Source organism: Rhinolophus sinicus, linkage group LG03 (assembly GCF_036562045.2).
Source record: "Rhinolophus sinicus isolate RSC01 linkage group LG03, ASM3656204v1, whole genome shotgun sequence".
NCBI classification, from domain to species: domain Eukaryota; kingdom Metazoa; phylum Chordata; class Mammalia; order Chiroptera; family Rhinolophidae; genus Rhinolophus; species Rhinolophus sinicus.
This window is the reverse complement of record NC_133753.1, coordinates 43586908-43603783: the sequence shown is the minus strand read 5'-3', so window position 1 is coordinate 43603783 and position 16876 is coordinate 43586908. Positions and strand designations below refer to the sequence as shown.

The following is a 16876-nucleotide window of genomic DNA, read 5'->3' as shown; positions in this document are numbered from 1 at the left end:
AATTGACAAAACATGATTGAAAGAAATTAAAGACTTAAATAAATGAAAAGACATCCCACGTTCATGGAATGGAAGACTTAATATTGGTAAGATGGCAGTACTCCCCAACTTGATCCACAGATTTGGTGCAATCCCTGTCAAAATCAAAATCCCAGTGGGCTGTTTTGCAGAAATGGATGAGCTGCTCTCAAAATTTATATTGAAATGTAAGTGAAGTCAAGAGTGGCCAAAACAGTCTTGAAAAAAAAAAGGAACAAAGTTGGAAGATTTAAATTTCCTGATTTCCAAACTCACTACATGGTTACAGTAATCAAGATAGTGTGGTATTGACAGTAAGGATAGAACATAGGGAATAGAATTGAGAGTCCAGAAATTAACCCATATGTCTATAGTCAGTTGTTTTTCAAAGAGGATGCCAAGCACATTCAATGGTGAAAGACTATTCTTTCACCATTGAATGTGCTTGGCATCCTCTTTGAAAAGTCAGTTTGAAAAGAATGAATTTGAAATCCCTACCTAACATCATACTCAAAAATTAACTCAAAATGGATCAAAGACCTAAATATAAGAGCTAAAACTATGATGCTCTTAAAAGGAAACAGGTGTGAATCTTTAGGACCTTAGATTGGGTGACAGTTTATTATATATGACACCATCAAGATAGTGGAATCACCGTAATAATGCCAGGGTTCCAAGCCAACAGACAGGTAGAGCCATGGCAAACCACAACTCCTAAGACCTTTGTACCCCAGTGTAGGAGGTGGGGGAGATGCTGGCTTTCCCTGTAAGGTCTGTAGCTGAGGAAAGGGAATTGACAGGAATGCCACAGACGGGAGAGGGGGAAGATGATGGAAAGGAAGTGGCGAGCTGAGGGATGGGCAGGAAGAGGAAGGAGGGGGCTGGGGGTGTTGCTGTGGGGCCTGGCCTTGGGTCCTCAATGATGAGGAGTAAAGTGGGTTTGCTTAAGATGCAAATAGACTCTCTCAGTCAAAAACATATTTAGTAGCCCATCATTATAAAAGTCTATGCCTTCTGAGAGTTCTTATGACTATTTAATCATAAAATGTAATGAAGACATCAAAGAGCCTTCACTATATACTTATCCGCCTGATTGGCGTATGCACGTCATTACAGTGGTGCTAAAAAGTCATTATGAATGGGGACAATCATCTACCCCACCAAATATCTGAACTCCCAGGAGTCCTCACATGGACGCTACACTTACACATGGCTTCTCTGATGTTTTCTAGACATGCCAGCAACCATGCCCAGTGCTGGAAGGAAGCAGTGTTTGATGCCAGCCCTAACCTGGCAGCTCGTCACACATGAGCCGGGCAAACCAAGAGGCAGCTAACATCTCTGTTCTAGAAGAGGGTGACACATAAAGAAGGGAATGAGAAAATTGAGGACTGGGAAAGGGAAAAGAGAAAGGAGGGAAGAGTCTGCGTTATGACCACATTATTAAAAAGCTTCTAAGCTTTTCTGTCTCTGACTTTGGGTCAGTCATTCGTTTTCAAAGCTTCCCCACACTTTCACACCTATGGTTGTGTTCCACCCTCTGCTGAGAATGACCTTCTCCCCTTTTTCCACTTTGTGAAAGCCTAAGCATTCTCTAAGGCCCAGCTCAAACATCGTCTCCTCTTTGAAGCTGTCTCTGTTACCTTCCCACCTCTTCCCATCCTGCCACACTCCCACCCAGTGCTTGGAGGAATTCAGCATAGCATTTTTTACAAGGCTGTATTATAGTTTGTAATCATACTGAATCAAATTTCGTTCTTGAATTTGTCTCCCACTAGATCACGACGTCATCCTGCACAGGGATTTATCCCAGCACCTGGCCCAAGCAGGATCTCAGTAAATGCTCCTTGTAGTAAATTAAAACATGGATTTTTCTAGCAGGGCGACTTCCTCACAAAATAGAATGTGATCTAAGTTTGTCTTTTCTTCTACGGAGGCCTATCCTATTCAGCTGAAAAGGACCTCCAGCCTATAACACAGCAGCTAAGTACAGAGACCATCTTAGAGAAACCCCTTTGTTTTCTTTTTTCTTCCTTTGAAATTATTTTATTGAAATGTAATTCACATAACTTGAATTTTATTCTTTTAAAGTACACAACTCAGTTCCAGAACATTTCCATCACTCCACAAAGAAACCCAGTACCTGTTAACAGTCATAATTCCTCTCTCCACTCTAATATATGACAACCACTGATCTAGTATTTCATTCCTATTGCTGGCTGAATAATACTCCCCATTTTGTCTTTTCATCAGTTGTGAACATTTAGGCTATTTCCAGTTTGGGGCTATTATGAATAATGCTGCCATGAACATTTGCGTACAAGTTTTTATACGGATGTATATTTTCACCTCTCTTGGTTATATACCTAGGAGTGGAATTGCTGGGTCACATGAAAATTCTATGTTTGACTTTTTGATGACCTTCCAAACTGTTCCGTAACCATGTTACATTCCTACCAGCAGTTTATAAGAGTTCAAATTTCTTCACATTTTTGTCAGCACTTGTTATTTTCTGTTTATTTCATTATGGCCCTCCTAATAGATGTGACGTAGTCTCTCATTGTGGTTTTGATTTGCATTTCCTTTATGATTAAGGGTGTTGAACATATTTTCATGTTTTTATTGGCTATTTGAATATCTTCTTTGGACAAATATCTATTCACATCTATTGCCCATTTTTAAATTGGGTTATTTGTCTTTTTAATACTAAGTTGTAAGAATTCTTTTATATTCTGGATTCTGGACTCTAAATTTTTTCCTCATTCTATGGCTTTTTTATTCACTTTCTTGATGGTGTCCTTTGATACACAAAAGATTTTCATTTTTTATTTTTTGGACTTGAAAGCCATTCTAGTTTGATGAGAGGGTGGGAGACTTAGATCTCCACCTATTCCCACCCCACCCCCAGCACCTATATAAAATCCTTAGACTGAAAACCCCTGATTATAGCCCAAATAATCAGTCTGGAAACCTGTATTAATCCCAAAACTAGGTACTGGGAATAGAGAATGAATAAGATGCACCTGCCAGAGTTTCTCCTCTAGTCAAAAAGGCAGACCAGTAAATAGCCATATATAAATAGACCACTTTCAACTAAACTGCAGTTGGTAGAAGTGGTGTGAGACCTGAGGTCCTGAGCTCTCAGATCATTTTAACTACTCACATAAACGGGTATTTGTGACAAGGTATTTCATGATGTGTGTAACTTGTATGACTGAGGCATTAGAAACTTGGTAAGTTAATCCAAGTAGAAGACAATAGTCTTGTCCTCCAGTGATATTGTTAACTAGACCTGTGTCCAATAGCGTTGGGAATATATAATGGGGAGCCTGAAAACTGATATTCCTCTTTTGTGTAAGGCAACCTTTAGAAATCTAATACCTCCTTTGAAAAGTTTAGTATGTTTAAATTAATGAAATTTGGCCGGTTTGAAGATTGAAAATAGGTTAGCATTAAGGCCATGATTCCTTTAGTAATTACTTTTTCTATTGGTAATAACTGTTTCTTTTAGAAATGACATTAACATTCTACCAAAACACAGCAGTAATCCAAAAGTTAATGTTCTGTTCATTTATAATTATATTTAATTCATATTTATGAGTTGTTGGGAGGGAGGAGAAAGAAGTGAGTTTTAAAAATGTAACAGAAGAAACAAGTTAAAAGCAAAAATTTTCCTGATAGTCTGAAGGATGTACAAAGTCACTTAAAAGTGGGAAAAATTAATTTTTAAATACAGTTATATAAAATCAAATTTTATTAGCTATTGCTGAAAATGTGTATATTATTTCCTAGTGACACTGAGTGAATTCAGTGGATAGATTTTCTCAATTTCTTTTTGTTTACTAAGCAAAATATTAGCGTAAACATCCCTGTAATTTTGCTTTCAGTAAGTCAAGTCGATTTTGGGTTTTTTAACCAGGAAAAATTCTGCATCTTTAGGCAATCGTTGAGCAAGTAGCTTTGTGTTTTCTTTGAATTGTCCACAAAGCCTGATGTATTATTAATGAATTAATTTCTTGGTGGTGGAGGCCTGTGAATAGCATTCTGTGAATGGGCAGTTGCCTGGTGGGGCCAGTTTTGGCTGCTGTCATTTAACATGTGTTGCTCTATTGTGAAGTCTTATCCAGCCGTAGGACAATGCTCATTTAATCCACCATGATGGGACCTACACACCCTGAGCCCAAGTTGGATGCCAGGGTCAGTTACCCAGCAGCTCGGGCCGGGGCACTGCTCTGCCTCACTGCCTAGTTGCTATAATCATTTCGCCTGCCGTTAATTCTCCCTAAACCAGGGAAAATGCGTCTGTGAGCAGTTCGAATGTTCTCAAAAGAGATTCCAAACGGGTGGGCTGGGGTGTTGCTTCCATTCCAGAATGGAGGCAGCATTCCAGGGAGTTTAAGTTCCTTCCTTCCTCCTGGAAATGGAAGCGTCTGGGCCCACGAGATCCATGATGTTCCGAGGTCCAGAGTAGCAGATGGCATTATGATTTTCCAAACCCTGATGAACATTCTAACTGAACTTGTTCATTTCACAGTATGTAGTTCTATTTTTTTCACTTCCTCTCCCTCCCGCCCGTCCTGTCTTCTTCTTTGTTCCTCTCGCATTGACTAATTTTAAACTGATGCGGTGTCTCCTTTAGCCAGCTTTAAATCCCCTTCTCTCGGCTTATTGTACGGAGCCAGGTAGGGCACGATTTCACATATAATTTTCAGCATTTGAGTTGCCGCTGACGTAGCCTTTGAATTTGTTTATAAAAAAATGTGTAAGCCAACACTCCTACACCACGCAGCCACGGGAGTTCTGTTTTTCCCCTTCTCTGTAGCTTGCAGTGCAGGTGGCAAATGGCAGCAGTTATTTTAACTAACAGTCGCATGAACGTTCAGGAGGACAGACAGTGTTGGCGCTGTGGACTTGGGCTTTCAGGGAGTTCTCAGAGTCTGACTTGATAGTGTTATGGCTTGTTGATTTTTGAGGACACGGACCTGCCAGGTTCTTGCCCTTGAACAGTGTGCAGGTGTAGTGCAGATGTTTCAGTGTTAACCCCTCACCTATGGAAAGAGGGATGATGCCTTTCATTGAAGAACCTGTTAAGGGTTACTTTTCTCTCCTAGATTTTCCTCTTTCATTTTTGTTTAATATTGTGTATGATCTACCTTTAATCTGAGATTGCTTTTCATCAGCACTTCTGCACATAGAACCTGGTGACACGCTAGTGCGTATATTAACATTATAATTTAGGTCCTGGATCAAACATGTAGGTGGACTTTTCCTGAGGAAAAAAACAAATTGACCTTACCAGTATATGAAATTCAAACACTATATAGGGACAAGGTAAAACCACAGGTAGGAATTGCTGAATAATTACCTTTAGACCAGCCTGAGCGGGAGGCTTCCCACGAGGGTGAGCTCATTTAATGGTTCCTAAAACTCAATCTCGTGGATGTCAGTGGTCATGCTTGATTATTTGCAGCAGTGTTTTATGAAAAAGCAATAGAAATGCATTGAGAAGCTACAGAGAGAGAAGACAATAACGGGTTTTACTTTTGTAAATGAAATCCCTTTGGCATGAGACAAGCCTGTTTTTTGCTGCTCTGCCTCCGCCATTGAAAAGGGAGCTGCATGTGGCTGTTAGTCTGCAAGTGTGTGTCTGAGTGTGTACGTGTACTGTCCACAGAGGCTCCTCTCAATGCTACAGTTGCCCATCGCTTATGACCAAGAGGAGACCTAAAATAAAAAGAGAAAATGGGATGTTCATTGGCTTTAGAAAGGAAGCAATTTTGCAAATGCGGTTTAAAAGATTAATGCACTTTCCAGTTCTCTCCCTACCTTTTTTAAGGAATTTTACAAAACATCAAGATCTTCGCCATTTGTTTAGAAAATCTCTAAGTAAATGTAAATCTTTTAAATGACAAAAAATGTATAGACGAAATGAAGGCTTAGTTTTGATATTAATGACAACGTTTGTTCCTCCTCTCTTATCCCAATACTGAGGAATTTCTAGAGCATATTTAGGAGAAAATGAAAAATCTTTATAATCTCAAGTCCAATTACCTAGAGACAGATTCCTTTAGACCTGTTCATTTGTATTTTGTGGTTTTTTATAAGCCATCTGGTTGTGATGTTCATGTGGCTAACAGCTGGTTCTCCCTTGATTTAAGGGTTTGTGAGTAAGGTGGGTATTTCAGTGGCGAAAATTTCAGGCCTTTCGCCCCTGGTTCCAGGTCCATCTGAGACAAGTTAAATGAGCTGCTACTGTCAGCCCGGACCCAGTGGACAGAACTTCACACCAAAATGCCCACGTATGTAATTTGTCACATCTGGCAACCCAGAGCATGGGGTGACCCAGTGTGGAAATTGAATCATCTTTCACTTTCTCTGCTCAGGGTTTGATGTGGAGTGGGATGAGCAAAAGAAGGGCTCTCTGGTTTCCAGCTGAGGAGGGTCAGAGGCTTTCTTTCCTGGTGATGTCCATCTGCAAACCGTCCTAAATTCAAAGCCTCATTCCCACCCCGGAACTCTCCCTTGTCACACCCCTCAGGTTAGGTCAGTTCCATCTGCATCGTGAAATCAAACATACACATAATGTCAAAATACTGATTGTTTCCTCACAGAATGGCCACATCTTTATAACTAAGGGTTTTTAACAAGCATTGACTACTTTTTTACAAATCTGATGTGTAATTATGGTTTATTCACATCTTAAACTGGACTGTCTCATTCTCTGACTGCCCAGGAGTACCTGTCCATCTATTTCCCACCTTAGTTTCTCGGATAAGGTGTGACTGCCTTTTTTGCCCGCCTGGGTACAGTCTGTTATAGCAGAAACATACAGATGTGAACACTGATGACATTCAGAATATTAAAACTGAGCTAATCTCCCAGAATCTGCTATTGGATTACACTTTGGACAGGTAGATTTTTGGCTTGTAGATAAGCTTCTGTGGATATGTTTAAAGGTGAGGGTCCAGTTGTTTTGGTTTTTGTCTTTTTTTTTTTAAACAAACTAGGTTTCCTCCCCAGTGGAGAGCGGATTTGTCCCATGGATTCTGCCAGTTGTCTCACAAAGATGTTGTTTTAAAGCAGTGAACAGTGGAGGATCAAAAACCAATTTGGGGTCTCACAAGGCAAAATGCTGTTCTGCCTGACCTGAAGCCACTGGAATCACAAATGACCTTTGATCCCAGCTTTGTGGAGAGAAGTGGAGTGATCTAAAAGAGCTGCGCCAATTAGTATGAACCGCACTGTATAAGACCAGAAATTGTTGGGCCAGGTGAAAGGAACATGAGGCTTGAATTAAAAGATTTATTTTTAAAATGTTGGAGCATAACTCTTAATACTGGTCAGACTTCTGGGGATTCTGTGATGGTAACTACCTATTAGCTTGATGGCTTGACACCGTGAAGTCTAGAAATAGACTATCAGAAAAAGTCAGAAGGCTTGCCATATTTTATTTAACTTGCCTGGTTGATTTACCTTAGAATTCACGAGTGTAGCCAACACCTTGACAATTCTGAGACGTTGCCCTTCTAACTTCCTTACGTTTTACTGCCACTAACTTTAAAATCTTAATTTGAAAGAACGTCGGTTTTGCGCAGAGAAGGGAACAGGATACAAGTTAACACGGTCAAGGTCCCTGCGTTCCCAGGAGTGAGAAAGGAAGAAAGGAAGGAAGCAAAGAAGGTGTCTCACGGTCCTCCAGGTGCTTAGACATTGTTCCCCATCACACTCCCCTCTGAACTCAGGTACCAGCCAAACTGCATTGAACCCTTGGTGCTCCCCAGTGCAGCCTTATCCCCTTGAACAATAAACAATACACAGAGTCTTTCAGGATATGGATTAAGTATCAGTCATCCCTCAGTGCCAGGCTCAGTGCCTTTGACATCATAGGTAGTCAAGAAAATTATGGAATGCAGGAACCAATAAATAATAATTGTATCCCTTTTTTTACAGTATTTTCTGTCTGTGCCCTACCAATGTCTGAATTGACCACCACGTCATTGTCAAGTTCCATTGTCATCTTCAGTTATGAATTAAAGACAAAAATTAAATCCTTGGTTATATTTTTTTAAGCAAAGATCTCTTAACTGTTTTCCAGCTGAGTAGCTAATGTCAGGCTTCTTCCTGATACAAAGCAGTGGTCCTCTAAGAATCTGGATCTCGTTAGAGTTTTTAAAACCAGCTCCTTAATTTTTTCTTTTTAAACTTTCTTTTTTGACATCATTTTAGATTTACATGCAGTTACAAAAAATAATACGGAGTGATGCTGTGTACCCTTCACCCAGCTTCCCCCATGGTAGGCAGCTCATAAGTATAGTACAGTATCTCAACCAGGAGAGTGACATTGGTACAGGGCACTGAACTTACCCGGGGTGTGTGTGTGTGTGTAAACATTAATGACAAATTTTTTCAAAGCCAAGAAACTTCGTTTCAAAAAAAATCTATGCCTTTAAAATAATAACCTCCCTTTTAAGTAAGTCGTTTCAAAAGCACTTTTCTCATTTATGTTTTCTGTATTTGGAATATCCAACATCCTGTCTGCTCTCAAGGTCACAAGGTGTACTTATGGGCACAGTTACTCTGCAAGTGAACGAGCAGCAGCTGTGGTTGGAATTGGACCTCCTCCCTCCTCCCCTCCCCCACTCCTGGAGTGTGCAGGTACACACACACACACACACACACACACACCGATTTTCTGCTGCTTGCCTTTTTTTATGCCTGAGTACCTTGCTGACAAGTGCTAATAACAAAATACCCAGAGAGAGTCCAGCTGAAGTTAGCATACATTAAACATTCTGAACCTGTCCTTTTGCTCATAGATTGTGCATAATTAATAATTAAACAGTTGCAGTTGTAATGGGTTGACCTTCCTGAACTGTTCATTATTCACAAGGCAAAGGCATCACTCAAACTTTTTTCCATTGTCCTTGGCTGTTCTCTAGCGTGCTGCCTGCCTGTGTTCTAGTTGTTTGGCGAAGGACTGACCAGGTAGTTACTGAAACCTCTGAGACGTGGACACAGTCCTCCTTGATGGCCAGAATTGCTTCCCGAAATGGTTATGGCAGCTATTTTTATGTAACAGTTGCCAGCTCCATAACAAGATCCAGCTCGTGTCCCCTTAGCAGGTCTCTAAAGTTGACTTGGGACTAGAGTCTCAGGTTAAGGCTTTTGGTTAAGGTCGTGTTCCCTCTTGCGTTCCCTACTCTGCTTAGAAGAGCCATAGGAAAACACCCCAACAAAGCCCTTAAGGTGAAGTATGGCACCCAGGGCCTTAAAGAGCGTGACTTCTATTAACAATTTAGAGTCGGTTTCGGCCAGTCCTGAGAGTTACCTCTGTAACCGCTTCTCCAATTGGTATTTGTATTTTTGAAATGTATTTCTTCATCTGGCCTGAACCCATATTTCACAGAGAACGGTTTTGATAAGTAGCAGCAATTACTTTACGAGGTCCTTTGAGCCCCATGGCATGGTTCTCAGTGTCCTCCTCACCCCGTGGTGACTGGGTGCCTTCCCTCCCTGGGAGCTTCTGTGAAACTGAAGCAGCTTTCCTACTAGCCTCCCTCCCTCCCTCCTTGGAACATATTTGAATTACATCAGGAAATAGGCAGGTTCTTGGAAGTGTTTTACATCCTGCTCTAAACTAACTTCTGATTTTAATTGCTTAAAAAAAAACGGTACTTTAAAATCTTCCAGTGTGGTGCCCACTGTCAGGTGTGTTCATTTGATTTCCTCTGGCGTGTTAACAGCCTGTGGCTTCTGCGGGGTTGGAGGCCCTCCCAGTACTCCTTTGCCCTGTGTTTGTGTGGCATTCTGATCACCCCTCTGGGAGTCAATCTTCTGTATCTCAGAAAATTCTCCTTGGAGACATGGACTTCAAGAAGGAAAGAAAGTATGTGGCATTATGCATGTGAGATTACAGCTTCCCCCTGCATCTTTGATGAGTGATTCTTTCCAGGCACCACTGAGATGAGAATCCACTCTCTGTGGTTCTGCAAAGTCGACTTGGGCTGGCATTTTCACAAGTGAAATAAATTATTCATGGGTACCACCCAGTGTTCCTTAGTTTTATATTATGAGGAACTTAACAGGCTACAATATCAGGTCTTAAATAAAATTAACTATCCATGCAAAGATGTCACATTTCCTCGTTTAGTGTCTCATCCGTGTTAAAATGACATCTCCATCAAGTTGCCTAGTCTATAATTCATTAATTTACTCGTAGTATCATACTTTGAAATGAGGCCCACATTAGCATCGTGTTTTTTACCAGGATCTTTGTAGAAAACTCATCCAGAATTTTAACCATCTTGGTAAATATTCAGCCACATTAAGACAGTAGGCTTTTATTTTCCTAAACATTGCGTTTTAAAGCAACTGCTACTCAGACACTTCTGATACTACAGCCTCCAAAAAAAATTTCAGGAACGAATGACTTGAGGAACTATCTGATCAGAGTCCATAATTTTTGTGCCTCAGACTTTGAACTATCTTTTTACTAATAGTTTTTGAGACAGTAAAATGTCATTTCTTGAACTGGGCCTTGTAGAATCTTGCAGGCTTGGTGATATATATGGCTTTCCTAAAACAGGCTGGGCTGAAATTGATATCATGTTTTATTTTTGCTCTTCAAACCGATGGGACTTCTGTGACCATTTTATAGTACCTTTATCGAGGACTTGTCATGTTATTGGACTTGTCATGTTATTGCGTGCCTTGTTTCTTTGGAGCAGACAATTTCATCAGCTATGCCCCACCCCCGTTTTTCATGTCCTCTCTGGGTCATGCCTGCATGTAATCCTTTGAACTTGGCAAGATTTTATTTCATTCCCATTTTCCTTTGTTTTCCTTTCTTCTTTGAAGCTTTTCTCTACTGATGAGAATTTTAAGTTTACGATTACTAACCTCCTCTGGATGAATGGAGTAAATTCAAAGGCAACAGATAGGCAAAAACTAAGAAACATTTTGTTCACATTCCTTTTCTTTTAACCTCTTTAGGATTTGTGGGGAGGGGAGGGTTGGGGCTGCTTTGACCCCCTCAGTTTCTTTTGATTCAATTGTATTTTCCAGCAGTTTCCAATTGTTTGAACTGGAAACAAAGCCTTAATAAGAGTTCTAGTTAATTTTCTGTCTTGTAATTACCGATCTCATTTTTCTGATAATTGGCCACAGCAATTATATGTATATTTACTAATCACATAGGGGGCTGTGCGATTGTATCTATCTGCCACCATTGATAATGACACGCATATTGCAGAGGTGCTTTTATCATCTTCTTTTTTCCACTACATCAAAGCCATTTCCTCTCGTTCTCAATAATGAATACATGCATGCATTTGACACAGTTGTGTGCTAGAGAAATTGTTTGGCTCCCACCAAATGCTGCATGCTCTGAGTTTCTTGCCTGCAGCGCTGGAAGGTTGTATGTAATGATATATTGCTCATCCAAATGGCCAAAGCACTCCAAAGCACAGTGAGATTAAAATAAGTCATTCCTTTGTTAATTTAAATAGGTGCATGTATCATACTTTGCAGGGCACTTTGTGTAGGGATGTCAGGGAGGAAAAAAGCCGCCGAAAGGTATTTTTAATAGCAAATGAGAATAGATGAGAATGGAGTCATTTGCAGCTGCCTACTTTATGTGGCTCTCTTGTTCCAACTGTAGGTCTAATGAGATGACTGTTAAAGTACTCTGCAGTGTAATTTCATTACATCCTGAGCCGTTACACTATAAACACAGTGGCACTCTCTGTCATTCTTGGAAAAACTCCTAAATTCTTAAAGCCTTCCTTTGCAAATCGTAATGGGGTTTGCTCCCTGTGTTACATGGTGGTTGTCACGTTTGTTGCTTTGTAGTTTTCTGCTCTTTCGAGGGCCACCCACTTCCATCCCAGTTCTGTTTGGTGGTCAACGGGGGAGCTTTTCATTGTGTCCTTAATTCACTGGCTTTCTCATATGACGAGTTTGCCTAGACTGGCAAATAGGCTGAAATTCTTTTTCAGAAAACCCCTTTGCCTATAAAAGCCTTTCTGTTAAAGTAAAAAAAAAAAAAAAATCTGGCCCCAATGATTCTATTAGGGCCAAATAGGTAAGGGCAGTTGAATATGCAAATAAATGTAAATAAAAAGGAAAGTGTAAATAAATAGCAAATCCAGTAAAAGAACAAAGGTCAGCGCAAGAATAATTTCACAGCTCTTTGTTAATTACAAGACCATTTGTGTGTTACTTAAATAATCATTAATTTCTCATTTACACTTTCGTACCTTCTTTCCTACCCTGTGGCTATCCCTGTCCTTTTTTCACCTCCCCTCCCTCTCTGCTCTCCTGTTTCTCACCATTGTAAAATGTGTGTGGCTTTAAATTTGGCATTTTACATAAACATGTGGCAGAGGGTGTAGGCAGTCTTTTTAATTGGATGAGGCTTTATTTTCCTTTCCACATGGTGTTGAATCCTTGGGATATACTCATCTTTATACTGTTACTTTGATGGGGGAGGAAGGGCATAAAGAAAGGAAAGGAATTGTTGTGACTTTTGGTGACTTGTTTTTCCTCCATCCCAGGATTCGCCCGTCCTTCCGGTTGGAGAGTTCTCCGAGCCATTTGTACATTTCATCACTCAGTGGTGAGCCTGTTTGCAAACATGCCATGCCCTCAATGTAAATGATACATGCCATTAACTCGGAGGCTCCGTGAGACCTCATGGCTCTCCCTGCTTCCTTTTGGAGACGGGAGGGACTTCGGGGCCTTGGGCAGATGGGGCAGCAAAGCTGAAGAAATTGTTTAAATTATGTAAACGTTATTTACACAAAGGGTTGTAAATGTACTTTAGAGGCTTTCTGTGTTAATAAACTGCTGGGAATCAGGCTACTTCTTTGAGCACAGATACTGTTGCTCTCCAATTGTTGTTGTTTTTGTGTTTTTTTAAAGAAATACACCATTTTATAGCCTCTATTGAACAGACCTATGAAGCTTATTTTTATTAATGTAACCTCAAGTTACCCATAAAACTGTCCATCACTTAGGGGACGCAGCATAGTTTATTAATTCATTGGATTTTCAGTAAGTAACTTTTATCTTTGGTTATATTTTAAATGCAGTACTGGTGTCCCATTGCAATGAATTTTGATGTTTGAAAGACTATGAAAAAATGGTTCTATTAGGCCCACTTTAACTATTAAAGAACTGAGAGGATCAAAGGGACCCTCAGACTCTCTAGGCAGCCGCTTGTCATTTTACACCTGAGGAAACAGGCATTTTTCTGCCAGGGGTTCTTTTCCAGCTTCCTGCCTTTTTTCTCCCAGGAGAATGAGTTTTTCTTTTATTAGCCCCTTCGCATCATCCACCTCTCCCCGTTCGTTCGTTCCTTCGTTCGTGCATTCAGCAGCACTCGCATGGCCTTGGAAGAAGGCCCAGTTGCTCCCCTGCCCTGTCCCTCACCCCAGCATGGAGAGAGAGAAGGAAATTGGGAGCAGAGGAATGACCGCCCCAAAGCAGAGACAGAACCAACTAGAAACTGTTCTGTCCATGCTGGAGCTCCGTCATAATTACCTTCACTTCTCTTTCCCTCCACCAAATTCTTCATTTCACCACGCCTTCAGAGTCATGGCCACTGGTGGAAAACGAACCCTTCGTTCCTGTGGTGCCACGAAATGGTGCCATCAGGAGTCCTTGCTAAACCAAGATGGTTGTACTCTGCCCCTTTCCCCTCCCCCGTGACCCACCTGATGATGACACTAAAGGGAAACCAAGAAATATTCCTTACCATAAATGTCAAGCTTTATCACCTTTTTGACTAAGTATAATATGTTACCACTTAATAAAAGTGTCTCATACACTTTATATTCCATAGAAAAATATAGAGATTCCCCCCAACTTTAAAATGTTATTAACACTATTTCTATTTATTTAAAATACATAATATCTTGTAGCTTTTAAAAACTATTTTCACTCTGCAAACATTTTATTTCCAAAGTGTGCTACGCTGGGAAAAAGCATACATTTTGGTTAAACACTGAAATCCTGCGCTCATTAACATTGGAGTCCTTATTCAGGACTATGTATTAATGTTTCTTAATTTCCTTTACATGGAATTCCTAGAAACACTGAGAAGCACATCATGGGAATGCCCCATTTTGAAATGCAGCAATTGAAAAACAAACTGTGCTATTCCTAAGCTGCCTGGAGCACCTGGTTTGGGCACCACTGGCCCCGAAGATGTTGGATTTCTGACAGGACCAGCACATTTATCTTGCTGTGTGGTCTGAGACCAACCTCGGGGTGGGGCCAGTTCTGGGCAGACAGGGAGAAGAGCAGATAAGGTTTTGCCTTCCTCCTGTCCAAAAAATTAATCAGCTGTTATATAAAAGTTTTATGGAGACAGAGGGAGGGATAACCTGTGTTGAAATTTCCACAGATGTCAAGCTGAAACAGAGATGATAGTGGGTAATAGCCTTGTTTTCCCAAGAGATACAGCTACTTTGGAATGTCAGATTAGGACTGTTACCAACTCTCCTGGCGAGACAGCTTGAATTACTTGCTAATGGATGCAGTATTTGAGAGGTGCATATGGTTATTTATAGGGAAGGCAAATGTCCTTGATGTCATTAATGGTTCATAACTACGATTCTTGTTTACCAAATGATCATTAAATCTCCCTATTTAAAAAAAAAAATACTGTCAGCAAATGCAGCGATTATATGAAGGGTTTTCTTCTTGCTGGTTAGAAGTTGCCTTACATAAAGAAAAACCTTCTGTGTGATTTTCCAAGTAATACAAGCAGCAATCTCTCTTCGTGACTTCATCCCACAGACACTGACTTTTGTACAAAACGGTCCTTTCCGTCCCATGTGTAGGTGCTTCATCATGTAGCTGACTACATGCTACAGCTACTTACATGCCTATTGTATGTAAGACATATTTGCATGAGGAATGTGATTCTTGAAGCAGCTTAAACTTAACTTTCCCAGAGCTGTTTTAAATGAATTATCAACTTGTAGCCAAAATAAATGAAAGTTGAGATACTGTAATAATAACCCATTGGTAATTTTGTAGCATTATCTAGATACCTCTGTTATATATTGTTATTCAATAATGAAAAAGGTGTTTTCTCATTTGACCTGATAGTCATGTTTCTTTTCTTATTGTCTTATCCCAATTACCAAAAAAAGAAGTATGTTGTTCCTTAAATTCAAGTTTGAAATAAATTGACAGCTGCATCAGGAAGAGAATATGACTGCTTTTTTTCACATTCATTTCAAAAGTTGAATTAGGATAAATTTAAATTCATTCTTTATCTGTATTACTGTATTGCATGAGTAACTCAAAAAAAAAAAACTTTGTGTTTCTGATTCATGAGATTCCCCCACAATCTAATTAATTAAAGGCTAAAATAAAAGGAAGAGAATATATGCTGATACAGGCATACTTCAGAGATACTGCATGCTTGATTCCAGACTACTGTAATAAAGCAAGTATCGCAATAAAACAAGTTACAGTCTTTTTGCTGGAGGGGGGTGGGGGTGGTCTCACCTTCAATTTGTAAAACACACAACATCTGTGAAGCGCAACAATGTGAAGTGCGATGAAATGATTATGCCTGTACTTTGGCCAAGAATGGAACACAATGAATTTTGAAAATATTCAAATTTCAGAGGAACTAGTCAGTGCTGGAAATTACAGCACAAATTTACAAGTGATATAGGTAACAGGCATTTTTTTCTCTTACAGCATGCGAAAACAGCCAAAAGAAAGGCCAGCACCTGAGGAATTGATGGTAAGTACATTTTTTGGTTACGTTAGTAATTCCCCAGATATGAATGTGCTAACATTCTGGTAAGAGGACCACAATGGAACTTGAAGCATCCTCAGGCTCCGGAAAGGCAGCAGTCAGTATTGGCTTAATCTGGGCAGGTGGTTTTGAAGCTCATGACCTCAGGTAGGAGTTTTTACTTCTTAAAAACCCACTACCCTTTTGAAACTTGATGCCAAACTCTTTTCCTTTGCCTGGCACTCAAGGGTCATGAGTTAATCTAGGCCACTCCTCGTCCTCATTTGCCATTAAAGCTTCTCAGAACTCAAGAGGGCTGGTAACAGAGAAGATAGCGTGTTAAGTTTTTCGTGCAATCCTCTAAGAGATTCTGAATGTGGCTTGGGGTCCTCTTGGATTCATGTAGAAGGAAATTAGATTGGCTGCAAAAGATCAAGTTAATGTGAATCTTTGGTCTTTCCTCGGAAGAGACAGCTACAAGGCTGCTGGTGCTGTGTTCTCAGCTCCAAGGCCTCTTTCTTTGATTGCAAATGACAGTTCTTAGTCAAGCAGGGAGAGGAACAGAGACGCTCCCTAACAATTCCCAAATGGTCATTTATTTAGTGCAGATTGTTGATTTGACAATGCACAAGCTGTTAAAATAATATTAGAATCCAGCATTAGTAAATAATAATTATAGTTTGTTCTTTCTGATGTTGTGAGTACCATTCCTGATCTTTAGACTATTGCAGTCAGAGCAAATTCCAACCAATTGGCTTCTACCACTTTAAGAAACATTTTACAGATACTGGTTCAGAGTTTTCATCCTTTGTATTTCGTCCTAATAGACACTCTAAGCATTCAAACTTCCGTATAATACAGATTTTATCCCCAGAATAAAATAACAGTCCCTGCCCCTTTTGCATCATGAGTACTTTCCAGGAAGGTAGTTTTCTGTTTCCTGTTACCCCTCGAGCAAAATCTCGGTTTTCAGGGTAGTTTCAAATTAAGGTTCACCCCTAAAACCTCTGTGACCTGTAGCTGTGCGGGTTTCATGTCTAGAATAAACTGGTCTTGGGAAGGTGTCTCTTTGATGGTTGAGAAATTCTTGCAGTTAGT

General features: G+C 40.1%; 1 protein-coding gene across 11 annotated transcripts in view; it reads left to right on the top strand.

Moving 5' to 3' along the window:
- MAP2K5 (mitogen-activated protein kinase kinase 5) overlaps positions 1–16876 on the top strand; it is a 228634-nt gene that overhangs the window by 176034 nt on the left and 35724 nt on the right. For 8 of the 11 annotated variants that reach the window (XM_019725621.2, XM_074327520.1, XM_019725620.2 and 5 more), the window contains 2 exons: positions 12573–12634; positions 15739–15784. In XM_019725621.2, the coding sequence (XP_019581180.1) occupies positions 12573–12634; positions 15739–15784 (108 nt within the window). Of the gene's footprint in view, positions 1–6239; positions 8674–12572; positions 12635–15738; positions 15785–16876 lie in introns of those variants that run through there. The other 3 variants (XR_012494695.1, XR_002136832.2, XR_012494694.1) reach the window with 1 other exon arrangement.